General features: G+C 43.1%; 3 protein-coding genes across 9 annotated transcripts in view; 1 reads left to right on the forward strand and 2 right to left on the reverse strand.

Moving 5' to 3' along the window:
* LOC113568011 (SH3 and multiple ankyrin repeat domains protein 1) overlaps nucleotides 1–11,582 on the reverse strand; it is an 82,381-nt gene extending 70,799 nt beyond the window's left edge. For 2 of the 3 annotated variants that reach the window (XM_081696035.1, XM_081696030.1), the window contains exons 1-2: nucleotides 11,444–11,582; nucleotides 8,854–9,312 (exon numbers count right to left, since the gene is read on the reverse strand). The gene's annotated coding sequence lies outside the window, so the exon portion shown is untranslated. The remainder of the gene's footprint in view (nucleotides 1–8,853; nucleotides 9,313–11,443) is intronic. The other variant, XM_081696031.1, reaches the window with a different exon arrangement.
* On the forward strand, nucleotides 4,856–17,712 carry LOC113590149 (uncharacterized). Of its 5 annotated transcripts, none has more exons than XM_027030165.3 (9): nucleotides 4,929–5,068; nucleotides 5,605–5,656; nucleotides 5,888–6,021; nucleotides 6,934–6,969; nucleotides 11,419–11,637; nucleotides 11,891–12,178; nucleotides 13,145–13,429; nucleotides 14,143–14,385; nucleotides 15,178–17,712. In XM_027030165.3, exons 3-9 carry the CDS (start codon nucleotides 6,003–6,005, stop codon nucleotides 16,017–16,019), a joined length of 1,932 nt encoding a protein of 643 aa, XP_026885966.3. In that variant the 5' UTR covers nucleotides 4,929–5,068; nucleotides 5,605–5,656; nucleotides 5,888–6,002; the 3' UTR covers nucleotides 16,020–17,712. The 5 variants fall into 5 exon arrangements, with proteins under 5 accessions (XP_026885958.3, XP_026885966.3, XP_026885967.3 ...); XM_027030166.3 differs by having other exon boundaries at nucleotides 5,950–6,021; XM_027030157.3 differs by lacking the exon at nucleotides 5,605–5,656 and having other exon boundaries at nucleotides 4,856–5,068.
* A 133-nt stretch (nucleotides 17,713–17,845) lies between these two features.
* The window catches only part of slc17a7b (solute carrier family 17 member 7b), a 20,597-nt gene continuing 20,335 nt past the window's right edge, over nucleotides 17,846–18,107 (reverse strand). Inside the window, exon 13 of the mRNA XM_081696049.1 lies at nucleotides 17,846–18,107. This exon is cut by the window's right edge and continues 144 nt beyond it. Within this exon, the coding sequence (XP_081552175.1) occupies nucleotides 18,049–18,107 (59 nt within the window). The 3' untranslated portion in view covers nucleotides 17,846–18,048.

Here is an 18,107-nt window from a genome sequence, read left to right on the forward strand (position 1 = left end):
CTGCTCTGCCTGTGAGGACCTCCATGAGTCACAAGCACACAGAAGAGCCAAGGCCCAGGTTCTGCAGAGCACAGACAGCATCCTCACATGTCTGTGTGGTCAGCCTCTGTGGAGGGACTGGCCTGTGTGACCTGCAGCACGTGCAGATCAGGCGGGATGGCACTGGGGTGATGGTGGAGGATTTAGGACACGGGTTCAGGGGTTCAGTACCCAGTCAGGAACTCCATCGGGCCTGACACTTTGCTAGCATTGAGCTTCCTCAGGGTGGTCTTCACCTGCTGGTGCTGTGGAACCAGAATCAGACCTCCAACTGCTGGGTTGATGGGTGGGGTACCCCCTCCCCTGCTCAGTGTCAAAACAAGCTGAGAACTGCTTGAGCACATCAGGCAGAGTGGGGACGTGACTAGCTGGATTTCAGTGTTGTAGTCAGAGCCATGCGGCTATTTGATGTGTGCTTAGGTCACTGCTACAGTGGTCAGACCCTCAAGGTGCACATTCAGTGAGTTTTTAATGGTGTCATGTAACTTTTCAAGCACTAGCTTGTGGGAAAATAGAGTCTTCTGTCTTTATTATTGTCATAAATGCCAATGAAGAAATTATCATTCTCTTTTTTTTTCAAAACACTGCTGGGTTTTGCTTTATGTCAGAATTGGAGGCAGGCTGTTTTAGGAGTGCCTCCAGGCCACACACACAGAAAGGCTGTCTCAGCTCAGAGCAGATCTCTCGGCAGGACGGAACCCCACCAGGTCAGGCAAGACTGCACACAGGACGTTTATCTGCTTGGGCTATCGGTCTGAAAAAGACCAACACAAACCACAAGCTTTACACGTTACTAGTGACAGCACAGGGGCTTACAGACCTAACTAATACTAAACTTGTATAAAGCATATCTAACATGGTAATAAAAACACAAATATGTTGGGTGTTAAATCATCAGGCATGTATTTTAATGTACTGTGAGGCACATTATAACTCAGTCTAGTAAAATAAAGATTTACCTATTCAATAAACACTCCTCCAAGTAATCCAAAGAATCCAAGGAATTCTGGAACAATCCGCCATGCAGAGAAGGACGTCTCTCCCAGTATTATCACAACACAACCAAATAAACCTTTATAAACAACATTCAGTTATTTACCAGCATGGGGTGGGCACCAATGTGACCATGTCAACACAGCCTGGATCCCACCATGCCTGCACAGAAGCACACACACATCTACCCACCACGCCTGCACAGAAGCACACACACATCCACCCACCACGCGTGCACAGAAGCACACACACATCCTCTCAGATCTGTTATTAATCAGGCCAGCATACACTAGGCCCTCATGGAAATGTGTCACTCAGTTTAGTGATTAAAACCATTGAAGATTTTAAACAGGTCACTAAATAGACTTCAACACTGATACATTTACTTACATTTTAAATGTCTTACCAGCAAATTCATATTTAAATAAAACATTCAAATTAAAAGGCCTCAGTCATCTTTGTGTGTATTCTGACCAGAAGGCTTTGTAGTTTGCATTTTAATAGCGATCGAAACCCACAACACTCAGCTCAGATCAGCACCAGGCAACAATGGAAATTTACCAGCCACCAGTGTGCAAACAAACACACACACACACACACACACCACATAACTAGAGCATAACTTTAGACTGGTTAACACTGGCAACCAGACACACCCACACGCACACACACACATTTGCATGGCTCTTGTTTGCTTATAAGAACATGGCAATTGTGGTGATTGCACATTTAATTCTGGACCATATCAGATTACACACACACACCCAAGTACACTGTATAGTACATAACATACACACACACACACACACACACACAAACACACACACACACACACACACACACACACACACACACACACGCACCCTCATTTGCCTGAATTAGACTGGTAAGCCTTAGTCATCTTTAGTGTGTATTCTGACCAGAAGGCTTTGTGGATTTAACAACGGAAAGGACCAGCCCCTAGTGCACACACACACGCATGCACGCACATGCACACACACACACACACACACACACACACACACACGCACGCACATGCACACACACACACGCACACACACACACGCACACACACACGCACGCATGCACATGCACACACGCACACACACACACGTGCACACAATCGTTTATAAGAACATGGCAAGGAAGTGAGATTTATTTGCCTATTATGGCTATGCTACATTTAATTATGGATGACACACATTCCCACATGCACACACGGCTGAGACACAAACATACAGGCTAGGGTGGACCCAAAATTTTAGTTTTTTCTCCAGATTAGAACCCAGCGGTTTTATCTAGCTATTGATATATTGTTTACATAACAATTTAAACTAAATCATACAATATTTAGAAGTTGCACAATGCATGCAAACACATGCAAATGCATGCAAAGATTATTCATTTAATCTTTTACTGAGCAGTGTGCTACAGTATGCAAAACAGGAAGTTATGCATGTTCAGTGCCAAATGCAAAAAACTAATTTACATAAGTACCACATACATTTGAAGATTATTTCTGCTATTTAATGTGGCATTTGGGAACATAATTGTTGGCATATAGTTGAATCACTGCACTAATAAACGTCCTGTATGAACCAGTGTATACACCGTACAGCTGAGGTCTCTTAGCCAAGGGAGTGTCATCATTTTACTGAAACAGTTACACCATCACTTTCTTTGAGTCTTTTTCTTTTCTGTATGTTGATGGAAAAACAGTGAGTGTGCTGTGAAGGGACGGATGTTTCTCTCATCCACAGGACCAGTTAGCCAAATGTGAGATTCTGATATTTGGCTTCTCTGCTGTTTGACTGCAGCATTACCTGAACTGAGAGAACCAAACCTTCAGTAATACATTTATTTTACAGCAAACCAACCCACTTCATAGAATATAGAAACCCATCTGCAAAGCTAATTTGTACTCATGACTACAAATAAAAAAAGAACTGCAACAAATAACAATCCACTGATGTGGTTTTAGGTTGTGGGATTCAAATTAATTAAATTTCCACTTTTTTTTTTTGTTCAGATGGGCCACTCTTTAATGTATGCACACACACACACACACACTCACACATGCACACACACCTGCCACGCAGACACACAAGCAGGGGTGCACCCAAAATATATGTTAATGAGAGGGTGGACAGGCAGTGGTAGTTCAGTGGTTAAGATGCTTGACTTGTAATTTGCAGGTTCAAGTCTCACCACTGTAAAGTTACCAGTGTTAAGGCCCTTAATCCTCAATTTCTCAAGTTGTACTCAGTCCTAATCGTAAGTCGCTTTGGACAAAAGCATCAGCTAAATGTGTATGATGGTGTGTGTGTGTGGATTAGAGGGCATGTGTGGGTGTGTGGGTGTCATTTAGAGGGCGTGTATGTGAATAAGGCTGCATTTGGGGCACCGGCATTCAGGGCTCTTGTGTTGGGGCATTAGGGTTTAGAGGTAAATGCAGCTTTATTCGCACTGGCGTTATGACATTAAGGGTGTTCCGAGTACTGGCTTTAGGGGTGCTCAGGGCACTGGTGTTTGGGGTGTTGGGTTGCATTAGGTGTTTAGGGTGCTGGTGTCACAGGTGTTTAAAGGACCAAAAATAATACTCATGTTGAAAAAAAAGTGACCTGTCAGTGAGTTCTAATATGGAGAGCTTGGTAAATGGTGGGAGAGAGGGCCAGATGTATGTATGCACAAGGAGGAGACTGAACTCATCTATGGTACGGTAGACACGTTACGCATATCCATAATTGATATACACCAAACAATGTCTGCCAGGCAGATGAGGAAGAAGACAGATAGTACAGGTTACAGCATACAACAGATCAGAATCCCATCGCACATTAGACTAAAGTCAGAGGACATCAAACAGACATCAGAGCTTCTGTCTGCAGTTAGCCGGCTATCAAATAGTCAAGTATATCACAGCATTACATTAGATTGTAAACATTTCAAAAGTAGGAAATAGCACAATAGTACATGGTCTACGTATAGATCCCGGTATGTCTCTGTCCCCTGGGGTAGATCCTATGCTAGCGGTGAAGTTGAAGGAGCGTGAGACAGAACTATTGCGTACACATTGAGGCGGACAAGGAAGTGATGTGGATGAGTATGGGTCCCGAGAGGCCGATGCCTCCTCCTCGGAATAAGTACATATTATTCCACGCAATAAATACATTACCTCTGTTACCACTGTCAGATATAGAGCCAGTTTTTAGATCTTTCATTTTTTATTGTTATATTTCTTTCTTGGAATCTGATGAAAGGAAACAACAAATTAGAGGTTTGAGAGATACCGGAGCCGCCGTATCCCTGGTTTTACTCGTCCTTTTACACTTCAGGTAGATGCCAGTGGTAGTGGAGCTGGTGCTGTCCTCCTACAAGAGGACTCACAAGGCCTAGATCACCCTATTTGTTATTTTTCTAGAAGGTTTGTGAAACACCAGCTGGCCTACAGCACTATTGAATGGGAAGCCCTCACACTCCTTCTAGCTTGCCATATTTTGTGATGTACCTTGGTGGTAGTCCAGACCCCATCACCATATACACTAATCTCAATCCACTCGTGTTCTTGCAGAATATGACTAATGCCAATCAGCGCTTAATGTGTTGGTCTCTGATCATCCAAGGGTTTAATATTGACATCAAACATAAAAAGGGTTCAGAAAATGCAGTAGCAGATTCTTTCCAGATGTTGATGGTTTGGGCTTGTTTTGTTGTTTGTGTGCTGGAACCTCCGTACTTATGGGGATGGGTGTTGAGTGAGTGAATGAGTGAGAGAGAGAGAGAGAGAGAGAGAGAGAGAGAGAGAGAGAGAGAATTTCCTCCCTGTTTGAGACTACTCCCTGTTCCTTGCTGAGTTTCCCAGCCAACTGTGCCAGCTGTTCTTTTCCCAGAAGCAAAAGAGAGAGAAAGGAGACTGTGCATTAGTTTGGAATTGTTTTGCTGTGATTGAACATTTGTATGATCTTTTGTGTATGACCTTGTTTTGCCCCATTTTTGGACTTCGTCTTTGGCTTCCCCCTCCTGCTTTGGTAGCTCTGTATGTATACATATATATAGACTGTGTAAAGAGTGTAAATATTGTTTGTTTGGTATTTTGGTGTTGGACACTGGTGGTAGGGAGTGACTGCCATTTTTGTTGGGTGTGGGTTTTGTCTCTGTTTTTGTGTTAGGGAGTTAGGAAAGTCTGTTGTATGTTTCTTGTGTTGTTCGTGTGTAGTTTTATTTAATTAGTGTGAGTTTTGTTTGTTATTTTGGCTTGGGTCACTCCTGAAGACATTTGCACCAGTATGATTGATTATTTCTGAATCATAACCTCTGTAAAATACACTGAAAAAAACTTTCCATTTGTATTTGTTTGTTTTTGTTGCTGTTCACTTTGTCGCAACTTCCATTATATTAGCCGTTTGTTACAGCCTCACAGCCTAGACGGGGTCATAACATGGCCTAAACGTTTGGTCTAACCATTGCTCTGAAAGTAGAAAGATTTTTGTGTTCATATTGGTTTGGTTGGTATTATCACTGAACTGAACAGCCTCAGTCATATGACACACCTCCATTTTGAATGCATTTCAGATTTGATCCAGACAATTTAAATGAATCACTACAGCGAGTTTGTGGTGTGAAGGTGAGCAACCTCCCCACACCTCCCTCCAGGAGCAGGTCTCACGTTCACGGTGCTGCATCACACACTTTGTGCAGTAATGTCATATATGTCACGCTCCTTTAAATGACCCAAACTGCATATTTAACATATGTTGGTGTTTTTGTTGTAGTTATTTTGGTGTGGTTTTAAAAAACTGAGGTGTAAGTGAATGTGGGCCACATGAAAGAAAGATTTCTAATCATCATTTCACAGAACTACACTTCTCTACTCTCATATCACTCCACTTCCTCCTGCTCTCGCTCACTCGCGCACAGACGGACTGACAGACGGGTGTCCTTGCGCCGCTGAACTCCTTATTACCAGAAAAATGCTCCTACTACTACCAGGTAATCCCAACACCTTGGGTCTGTCTGACACCTCACTGAATATAGCTCAGTTTCACCACCTCTATACCTCCCTCTCTCTCTCTCTGGTTCTGTGCACCCAGACTGGTCTCTGTCTTGCATGACCTGTTTTTTTTTTTCAGATATACAGTTGAATGTTTCACTAGATCGCAGGTCTTGAATTAACATCAAATAAAGGTTAGCAGGTCAGTGCAGAGTGTTCAGATTTAGTCTGATGTTGTCAGAATGATTTTACTCAAAGGGCTGTGTGTGATTGCAGCTGGTTCTGTGGCTTTGTAGGATGCAGATATAGATAGTGCTGGGGTCAGAAAACCCAGTTAAGCCTGAGTCTAGCTAAGCCTGAGCCCAGCTAAGCCTGACCCCAACTGAGCCTGACCCCAGCTAAACCTGAGTCCAGCTAAACTTGAGCCCAGCTAAACCTGACCCCAGCTAAGCCCGACCCCAGTTGCACGTTAAATTGTGAACTAAGATGAGATGAGGTAGTGGCATGTCAGGGTTTTGCCATACATCTTCTACAAGACACATTTGTGAAGTAAGAATTTTGGCTCCAAGAACCAGCTCTCTTTTCTGCAGGAGATCAGCTTCCGTTCTACAAAAGTGTATAATGTTCAGACTCACCCTCGAGTAACATCACATTCTGAATAGATGAGACATATGCAGTAATTACAGTTATTACTCCTTAATACCCTTCACACACAGCTGAAAGAGTCCAGGTGGGTATCTACACTTGTGTGTGTTTATAAATACAAACTAATGTAACCTGCTGTACTGTACTAGGGTGTGTTCTATGGGTAGATAACAAAGCACTTTTGTAAGTCGCTCTGGATAAGAGCATCTGCCAAATGCCGTAAATGTAAAAATGTAAACTAATATATGTTCTTTATTTATTAACAGTGTTCTTGGCGTTTACAAGAGCAAACGAACTAAAAGGTATGTACATGCAAATATGCACACACATACGTGTACATGCACAGTCTCCAGGTCTAGTCTGACAACAAGAATGAAAGTTAATCTCTTATCTGACAAACAATTTAATTCTTCGATTTCTCCAGTTTAAGTTTGTTATCTCCTGTCAACCAACCATTATTTTATTTTGTTTGTTATTTCTGTACAGCTCTTTCTGTACAATTACACCTCCTCCATATATATTTGGTTCTATGATGAAATTCAACAAATATTGATAAAAATGCTTTTTACATCAATTCAAATCTAAATCAATTCAAATATGAATTTTAAAACAGGAGCTTTCACAAAGCTTCACACAAATCAACTCAGCAATCATGGTGAAATTATTCATAGAGAAACTGCTGACACTGAAAACAAGGTTCCTGATCTGGTCATTTCCAACATGGCCCCGCTCGCTCGCTCGCTCGCTCGCTCTCTCGCTCGCTCTCTCTCTCTCTCTCTCTCTCTCTCTCTCTCTCTCTCTCTCTCTCTCTCGCTCTCGCTCTCTCTCGCTCTCTCTTTCTCTCTGATTGCCATGTGAGAAGCATAGCTTGCATCCGATTAACATTTTCATTAATATTAATATTTAATGTCTAACAGCTTCAGATACCCTAAAGGAGTTTCTGTAAAACTAGCCAAAACAATGTCAGAAATGTTAGAAATCAGGTAATAAAGTTATAGAAGTTTCAACATATCATCTTATGGCTGAACACTGTTATAGATCGTCCATCACATTTATGGATCAATTGGTGGTTGTTGCTACTTGTCACTTTTGTTACTTTTATTGTCTAAGCAAATTTAAACTAAAATATAGACAACAGCAGCACACAAGACGTCCAGTGTTCTCTCACCAACACAGGCTCCACACAGACTGGACATCACAAACACATAATCCAACACACACACTCACTCACACATAATGCAACACACACACGATCACTCACACATATTCCAGCACACACACTCACTCACACATAATCCAGCACACACATGATCACTCACACATAATCCAACACACACACGATCACTCACACATAATCCAGCACACACACTCACTCACACATAATCCAACACACACACTCACTCACACATAATCCAACACACACACTCACTCACACATAATCCAGCACACACATGATCACTCACACATAATCCAACACACACACTCACTCACACATAATCCAACACACACACGATCACTCACACATAATCCAACACACACACTCAATCACACATAATCCAACACACACACGATCACTCACACATAATCCAGCACACACACTCACTCACACATAATCCAACACACACACTCACTCACACATAATCCAACACACACATAATCACTCACACATAATCCAACACACACATGATCACTCACACATAAAACAACACACACACACTCACTCACACATAAGACAACATACACACACTCACTCATACATAACACAACACACACACGATCACTCACACATAATACAACACACACACTCACTCACACATAATCCAACACACACATGATCACTCACACATAAAACAACACTCACACTCACTCACACATAATCCAACACACACACACACTCACTCACACATAAACCAACACACATACGATCACTCACACATAAGACAACACACACACACTCACTCACACATAAGACAACACACACACACTCACTCACACATAAGACAACACACACACACTCACTCACACATAAGACAACACACACACACTCACTCACACATAAGCCCATTTAAAGCTTTATCAGTTTCTAAAGTCTCTGAAGCTGCTTTGGAAAAGGCACTAGAATTCCTGTCACCTAGCAACAGATGTAAAAAGAAAAGCAGCAAGACATATAGCATTTTGGTACCTACCTGTACTCTGCCAGTAGAGGGCACTTCAACAAATGTTCAAGTAGTCCACCCTTGCTGAGAACTGCAAATTGGCATGCAGTCGTGAGAACACTGATACCGCAACAAGTCAGTGGACTAGAGAAAGTGCAGAACAGTATGAGTATGAAATAGCAGAATTACAGTACAATATGACTTTTATAATACTGGTAAATAAGTGTATAAAAATAACATGGAGTCTGCTGCCTTGATCAGATAAAAACACGCACCTTGCGAAAGTTGGACAGTTGTAGTTAAAGTTGCTGTAATGAACTTTAAAGATCTTGTTAAATGTCCCTGGACAGCCAGCAGAGCAGTCCAGACGGACATTTCAATGCCACACTCCCTGTCCAGAAGATTCTTTCCTGCCTACCTGTGGACAGGTGCAGAGGACTGTCTTCCCAAAGAGACGTTTCCTTCCACAGAGAGTCTGTTTTAATTCAGCTGGCAGGGCACAGTGAGAACACAAGGCTGTGGGCTTGATTCGCAGGTACCACATAAATGTGTTAGTCACAATGCTTCCAAATGTGGAAACTAAACCAATTAAATTCATTCATTACTGTAGACCCAGAAGCACGCACACACACACACACACACACACACACACACACGCGCACGCACGTGTACGTGTGAGTGCAAAGCAGCATGTTTATTTATACATAAACGAATAGCACAGATGGTAAGTAAGCTGAACTGAAATGGCTCCAGTGTGATGCGGGGGCTTCTCAGGCTGTGTCTCAGGTATGCTACCACCATTCTTTCTGTGCCTCTCCTCCATGCTGGAGAGAGCCAATCACGATCTTCCCTGAATGAGCTTCACTTGCCCATCATTAGGGGCGGAGCTTCCACCCCATGCAGGTGGGACAGGCAGTGATATATAGATGATACAGTAGTCAAAGCAAGTGTCAGAACCTCCTCCCTGACCTCATGTTCTTTTAACAGCATGGAAGCTGATGCAACACTTGGCAAAAAAGCTGACAAAAAGTGAAAATCAACACAGCTACTGGTCTTTGGCTACAAACTCCACTCTAATGAGAGTCAGAACAGAGCTGACAAACATGCAAACCACCATATAGAGAACTCATGCAAACCACCACATAGAGAACTCATGCAAACCACCATATAGAGAACTCATGCAAACCACCATATAGAGAACTCATGCAAACCACCACATAGAGAACTCATGCAAACCACCATATAGAGAACTCATGCAAACCACCATATAGAGAACTCATGCAAACCACCACATAGAGAACTCATGCAAACCACAATATAGAGAACTCATGCAAACCACCACATAGAGAACTCATGCAAACCACCATATAGAGAACTCATGCAAACCACCACATAGAGAACTCACGCAAGCCACCACATAGAGAACTCATGCAAACCACAATATAGAGAACTCACGCAAACCACCACATAGAGAACTCATGCAAACCACCATATAGAGAACTCATGCAAACCACCACATAGAGAACTCATGCAAACCACCACATAGAGAACTCATGCAAACCACCACATAGAGAACTCATGCAAACCACCATATAGAGAACTCATGCAAACCACCACATAGAGAACTCATGCAAACCACCACATAGAGAACTCATGCAAACCACCACATAGAGAACTCATGCAAACCACCACATAGAGAACTCATGCAAACCACCATATAGAGAACTCATGCAAACCACCATATAGAGAACTCATGCAAACCACCACATAGAGAACTCATGCAAACCACCACATAGAGAACTCATGCAAACCACAATATAGAGAACTCATGCAAACCACCACATAGAGAACTCATGCAAACCACCATATAGAGAACTCATGCAAACCACCACATAGAGAACTCACGCAAGCCACCACATAGAGAACTCATGCAAACCACAATATAGAGAACTCATGCAAACCACCACATAGAGAACTCATGCAAACCACCATATAGAGAACTCATGCAAACCACCATATAGAGAACTCATGCAAACCACCACATAGAGAACTCATGCAAACCACCACATAGAGAACTCTCACAAACTACCATATAGAGAATTCACACAAAACAGGAACTGCACTCCCTGCTCCCAGATCCTAACTCTAATGCTGTGGTTATATACCACATGGACACACTGACACCAGTCATCATAAAAGTCCCATATAAGTAGGGTTTGTAAAACTGTATATTACTAGTAAAGACTGGTGCCATCACAGCCTGTGGACTTGACTAGCACAGCCCTGCTGAGCGTGTGAGGAAACTTCAGATGGTTCACAGCACAACTGCCCACATCCTCACCAGGAAGCCTGAGAGGGGTATTGGGGGTGTTTCTCCCTGCTAAGTTCCTTCCTAAGTTCCTCATCAGCTTCTGTTCTTCACATTTAAGGCCCTTAATGGTGCAGCTCTACATCACAGCCAATGGCCACCACTAACTGTGACACAGTAATATTAGATTACTCACTCACTCACTCACTCACTCACTCACTCACTCACTCTCTCTCTCTCTCTCTCTCCCTCCCTCCCTCCCTCCCTCCCTCCCTCCCTCATCTCAGTTGTCAGTCACCCATACTTCCCCACCTTTTATGTGTCGGATGTCATCACTCTGCTGTGTAAGAATGGCCATGATATTCTCAAGAATGACGTGAAGTGGTTAAAAAATCTCACTGAGTTCAGTAGTACCCCGTCCATCACAGTGATGCTGCGCCAGTCAGTGAGCTACAGCTGTGAAAGTGGAGGGAGGAAAAGTGGAAGTTTCAACATCAACGTGCTGAGTAAGACATCAGTATTTAACATTTCACAATTAACAACATTTCACAAATTCCAAAACAAGCAAACACAATATTCACTGTTACTGTATGAGAGTTAAAGTACACTGGTTCCACTCAGTCTGAGTCATTCATTCAATATCAAACTGGCCCTTCTCTGCTTTTGTCTGTTTTCTTCCCTCTGTTTCTCCCATTTCTCTTGATATGCTCATTTCTGTATTATTGTCTCTCTCTGCCTCTGGCTGTCCCTCACTGACAGACTTGGTGCCCAAAGCACGACTCTCCAATACAGGAAGAAAAGCTGTGATTGGTCGAGGAGATGCAGTTGTTCTGCGACTCCATGTGGAGGACACTCTTACAGACTGGTGGTGCCGCTACACAAAGGACTTCACTGAATACTGGACCCTACCGCAACGGCAGGAGATGAGCAACCATACTGCCTTGATACATGCCTCCATCCAGGGTGAAAACAGCACCAACACCACCTACTGGTGCATGAACACCAAGAGCAAACAGCGCAGTAATGCAGTCACACTCAGAGCTACAGGTACTGTCGCGCAGTCCCAGGCCTGAAGAAGCCATGCTGTGTCTGATAGCTGATATAGCACATCGATATCATGATGCTGTTGGTGGGATTTTTGCATCTTATAAGATATAACAATTCCATAATAACAACAAATGAGACAAATTGCTGAACTTATATGAATATTGTCTGCATTGTCTTTGGTTTAAACAGATGTGTATTATTCCTGTAGTGTGCTCATATACATAAAATTAATTAATTAATTAATTAATTTGTATTAAAAGTATACATTTTTTTAAAAATCGAACCAATTAATTGGTCGACCACTACTTCCAGCAATGTCTTCTGTCATGTGCTCGCTGATAAAACGATATCCGTTTGATATGTCCAAAATAATAACTTGTAAGGAGTAGTAAGGTGAGCTACATGCATAAAACAGGCCAGAACAAGATAATCAAGCTAACAAAAGAAAATACCAAAACCCAGTGCTTAATGTGTAATGGTAGACGTAACCAGGGGTTAGGTGATAGGGGGGAAAAAGTCCTGAAATGTATAGAAAATGTGCATGTGATGTCAGTTCATGAGCTTCACTGCAGTTATAGCCTCCTTAGTGACATCAGTACATAACCTCTATATTGTCATCATACCCTCTATAGTGACATCAGAGCATAACCTCTATAGTGACATCATAACCTCTATAGTGACATCAGTCTTATCCTCACCCCACACCCATCTTACCCTCACTACAGTCTCACCCCACACCAGTCTCACTCCACACCCGTCTTACCTCACACCAGTCTCACCCCACACCCGGCTCACCCCACACCAGTCTCACCCCACACCAGTCTCACCCCACACCACAGCATCCTCCCTCTCTACTCCCAGGATGCCTAAGAGAAAGACAGAGAGAGAGGACACACTAAACAATGAAATAGACAGTATTGTGTCCAACATTGTCTCCCCTCCCAATACTTCCTGTCTCTTTCTCAGGGAGAATTGTAATGCTGCAGGTACCAGAAGGTCCAGTGAGCGAGGGCGAGAACGTTCATCTGCGCTGTGAGGTGTGGGGTGGAGCCCATGTGGATCAGGCTGTGTTTTATCAGAATGGAAAAAAGCTCCCTGCAGGCACTAAGGACACATATGACATCAACAATATCACCATGTCCTCCGATGGTTTATATAAGTGTGACGCCACCTACAGGTTCATCCACATCAGTAAATCTGCGAGTGCCCATCACAGCGTTTACTCGGATGAGCAGGTGCTCCAAATCATAGGTAACAACTACACCTGAATCAACACAATAACACAACTACTACACCTGAATCAAAAAACAACTACACCTGAATCAACACAATAACACAACAACAACTAGACCTGAATCAACACAAGATAACAACTACACCTGAATCAACACAACACCTGGATCAACATAATAACCCAACAACAACTACACCTGAATCAACAAAACAACAACTACACGTGAATCAACACAATAACACAACAACTACATCTGAATCAATACAACACAACAACTACACCTGAATCAACAAAATAACACAATCACAACTACATCTGAACCAACACAATAACAACCACACAACATTAAAATTAAATAAAACAACATTATAAAATCACACAACATTAACAATAAATGCCACACAATAACACCAACAGAAAGGTTTGCAGTGATGTCATTTTTAAAACTCATTCATTAAACATCCAAAATCCAATTCATAAAGCATTTTACTAAAAGAATACTTCTACTCTTTGCAGAAAATTGATTAATAATTTATTTACTACAAAATGATAATTAATGTATCTTAGTAATGTGCATTTGTATGTGCCTGTCTGTGTGTGTGTGTGTGTGTGTCTGTGTGTGTGTGTGTGTGTGTCTGTCTGTGTGTGTGTGTGTGTGTGTGTGTGTGTGTGTGTGTGTGTGTGTGTGTGTGTGTGTGTGTGTGTGTGTGTGTGCACATGCACGTGCTAGCTGGCCCTCCTGTAGCCACCCTGGTTCATGACTCTGGGATACTGAGGTGTAAGTGTCCACAGTGTGACAGTCCTGGTTCCCACCAGTGGTGGTACAGGGTTTCTGGGGGCAGTGCCAGCAAACTGAGTGATACCTCTGCAGACCTCCAATCACGAAAGGAGGGGTTCTACACCTGTAGAGCAGCTTTTGAAAATGGTTTCTCCCGATTCAGCAATGAGGTCCTCTTGCAAGTCACAGCTCCAGGTAGACACACATACACACACACACACTTATCTCATCTTACACAAGTCCGATCCAGGTACACACACACACACACACACACACACACACACACACACACACACACACACACACACACACACACACACACACACACACACACGCATCTCACCTTACACAGATAAGATGAAAGGTAAGAGATCTGAAAGATATAAAAGTGTTTAAAAATTGCTTCAAACTTGATGAAAACATTTTATTAAAAATCTCAAATGTTTTGTCAGGAAAAAAAGCACTTTGTGTAGGTGGGCCTTTTTCTCACAGATATTTACATCATTTATCTGAGGCTTTTGCTTTGACCAAGCAACTTCTGACTGAACACAACTTGAGTAACCTAGAGTTAAGGGTCATGTTCAGGGGCCCAACAGTGGCAACCTGGCAGTGGTGGGACTTGAACTGGCAACCTTCTGATTACTAGTCCAGTACCATCACCACTGATTTCTGACATATACACACAGAGTACCAACCATCACTGGACATACTAACAAATACATTCACTCATACACACACACACACACCAGTGTGACATACATACTGTGGTGTTTTTTGTGGAAGATTAAATGTATTATGATGGCAACAATTTAACATTTTTAGTTTGCTGAGTACAGAACTCAGTGAGTTGATTATTTTGCTGATAGATGTCAGCATATCCAGAGAATGTAACCAGAGAGAACCTCCACATAGACAATGACAAAGGCCTGGAGCATCACGCTGGGTCTCTGTTTCTCTCGATAAATGGTGGTGTCTCTGTCTCTCTAGATTTGGTGGTGATGCTTGTGGTTGTTGCAGTAGTGCTGGCAGTGGCCTTGTGTCTGGTGCTGGCAGTGTGTTATTGGAAGAGAAGAAGAAACACACAGATGTTTGGTGGGAAAAAGGTGAAGGAGCTGGAAGATGGTGCTGATGGCGGATATGAGCTGATTGATGTGGAGAAGGGTGGCAGAAATAAAGGTCAGGGGGAGGCGGAATACGAGCCTCTCAAGGGTCCGCAGACGCAGGTGTACCACACCCTGAAAGGTCAAGGTGAGGGTCAGGGTGGATATGAGCCTCTCAAGGGTCCCCAGACACAGGTTTACCACACGCTGAAAGGTCAAGGTGAGGGTCAGGGTAAGGAACAGGCTGAGGGAGAGTACGACCTTCTCAAGGATCCCCAGGCGCAGGTGTACCACTCTCTGAAAGGTCAAGGTGAGGGTCAAGGTGAGGGTCAAGGTGGATATGAGCCTCTCAAGGGTCCCCAGGCGCAGGTGTACCACTCTCTGAAAGGTCAAGGTGAGGGTCAAGGTGAGGGTCAAGGTGAGGGTCAAGGTGGATATGAGCCTCTCAAGGGTCCCCAGACGCAGGTGTACCACACGCTGAAAGGTCAAGGTGAGGGTCAAGGTGGATATGAGCCTCTCAAGGGTCCCCAGACGCAGGTGTACCACACGCTGAAAGGTCAAGGTGAGGGTCAGACTGCCCAGGCTGAGGTACACCACACCCTGCAGGCAGGCCCAGTGAAGGGGCAGGAAGAGGGGGCAGGGCAGGCCGAGGGCGGTTACGAGTGCCTGCCTCTGAAAGAGCCAGATGATGTGGCAGAGAGAGAGAAAAAAGGTGAAGAGGAGGTGTAGGGAGACACGAAGAGCCTGAAAGTGTGAGCAATGAAAGAGAACGAGAGGAAGACAGAGAACAAGTGTGACATACTGAGGATAAAGGAAATCTGTTGGCTTCCTGTGGTTGGATTGAGGCTTTTAGAACCACTGAAGTGGCTTTGTGATCTGATGATATATGATGTTGTGATGATCTGATGATCTGATAATCGTGCTGTTTCTGTAGTTTTGAATGTACATTGTAAAAGATAATTGCGAGACATTTCTGGCTTCTGCCATTATAACGGCTGTTTCAGCATTCATTTACCCTTCAGCAAAATTACTCATCTGTTCATTCATTCATTCATTCATTCATTCATATGTTTGCTTGCACTATTATTATTATTATATTATTTACTTTTAACCTGCCCCCTGATAAATGTCTAAATTGCTTTGTAAGAGATCATTTGTCAAATACTGCAAGTTAATATGCAATGCAAAATGTATTTTGTTTTTTTTTACATGAACTATTGTAGCTTTTCATATACTCAATGTCACTCATGTTGTAGGTTTTATTTTCAACAAAAATAATAAAGGTTAATTGAAGTAAAAACATTCTATTCTGTTTCTTACCACCAGAGGGTGCTGCTACACATTTACAAACTTTGTTACGGTCCACGTCCCAGAACTCAAACCTGTCCTGCATGTCCACGTCCCAGAGCCCAAACTGGAAGTCTTTCTTAGCTGCACACCCAGCACTGATGTGTGGTGTGTGTTGGTTGTAAAACGTACTTGGTCCTGAAAAAGGTGCTAGACAAGTATTACATAATAATGAGTATTTTCCAATCACTTCACCTGCAAAGTCTGTTAGGCTGCTATACCTGCAGTGCTCACTTAGTTATACTTTAAACATTAAATATTAAACATTAACTAGACTCATGAGCAAAGCCAACAAGAAATAGATCGTTTACTAGTAAACTCTCAGGTATTCTGACTGGATGATGGTATACTGGTAGACTCAGTGATATTCTACTGGATCCAGAAATACTTTCAAAAGAGGAAGAGACTTAAAGGAGGAAAGAGAAGTATGAGTTCATAGAAATGAAAAGAGAATGCCACAGCGTAGCTGCACAGTTACAGCACAGAAGGACCTGCAATCCACAGAAGAGAGACTAGTGTGAGCTAAAGCCTGTTATGGGTGGAGGGTGTGACTAGAGGCAGTGGTGATTGGGTGGAATGTGTGACTAGAGGCAGTGGTGATTGGGTGGAATGTGTGACTAGAGGCAGTGGTGACTGGGTGGAGGGTGTGACTAGAGGCAGTGGTGACTGGGTGGAGGGTGTGACTAGAGGCAGTGGTGACTGGATGGAGGGTGTGACTAGAGGCAGTGGTGACTGGGTGGAGGGTGTGACTAGAGGCAGTGGTGACTGGGTGGAGGGTGTGACTAGAGGCAGTGGTGACTGGGTGGAGGGTGTGACTAGAGGCAGTGGTGAATGGGTGGAGGGTGTGACTAGAGGCATTGGTGACTGGATGGAGGGTGTGACTAGAGGCAGTGGTGACTGGATGGAGGGTGTGACTAGAGGCAGTGGTGACTGGGTGGAGGGTGTGACTAGAGGCAGTGGTGACTGGGTGGAGGGTGTGACTAGAGGCAGTGGTGTGAGTTGATCTTAGCTGTTAGGGAGAACATTTCCCCAAAATTCTAGAAGAGTGAGAAATTCAATTTAAAGATGATAAAATGAGATTAGATTAGATTTGTTTACATTATATTACATTAGATTACATTTCATTAGATAAGACTTTACTGATCCTGAAGGTAACTGCAGTGTCACAGTGCTAGACAAATTGCATAAGCGGAGAACAAGAGATGTCATCCAGTACTGTCATACAGATGTTTTATTTCTGGTAACACATCCAGTAGGTTTACACACACACACACACGTATATATTTTACATTTACCAGTGCTTTGCTATAAGTGTACTATGTTTTGTTCCTGATTTAGTTACATGAACCCAGCACTTACTCTCAGAGATGTAACTGCCCCCACTTGTTCTCTCTCTCACTCCTGTTCTGCCCTAGTCAGAGCTCCACCCACCCTCTCTAGTCCCTGCCCCTCCGAGGTCACATGATTGTC

This window comes from Electrophorus electricus, chromosome 14 (assembly GCF_041902795.1).
Source record: "Electrophorus electricus isolate QZ-2024a chromosome 14, ASM4190279v1, whole genome shotgun sequence".
NCBI lineage: Eukaryota > Metazoa > Chordata > Actinopteri > Gymnotiformes > Gymnotidae > Electrophorus > Electrophorus electricus.

What these genes read in the sequence shown, in the direction of transcription:
- LOC113590149 (XM_027030157.3), top strand. Translation starts at nt 5,004, where the DNA reads ATGACCTTGTTTTGCCCCATTTTTGGACTTCGTCTTTGGCTTCCCCCT. An exon ending in CCTCCTGCTTTGGTAGCTCT is followed by an intron (nt 5,069 to 5,887) that starts GTATGTATACAT and finishes ATCATTTCACAG; the next exon opens with AACTACACTTCTCTACTCTC. An exon ending in TTTCAACATCAACGTGCTGA is followed by an intron (nt 11,638 to 11,890) that starts GTAAGACATCAG and finishes CCTCACTGACAG; the next exon opens with ACTTGGTGCCCAAAGCACGA.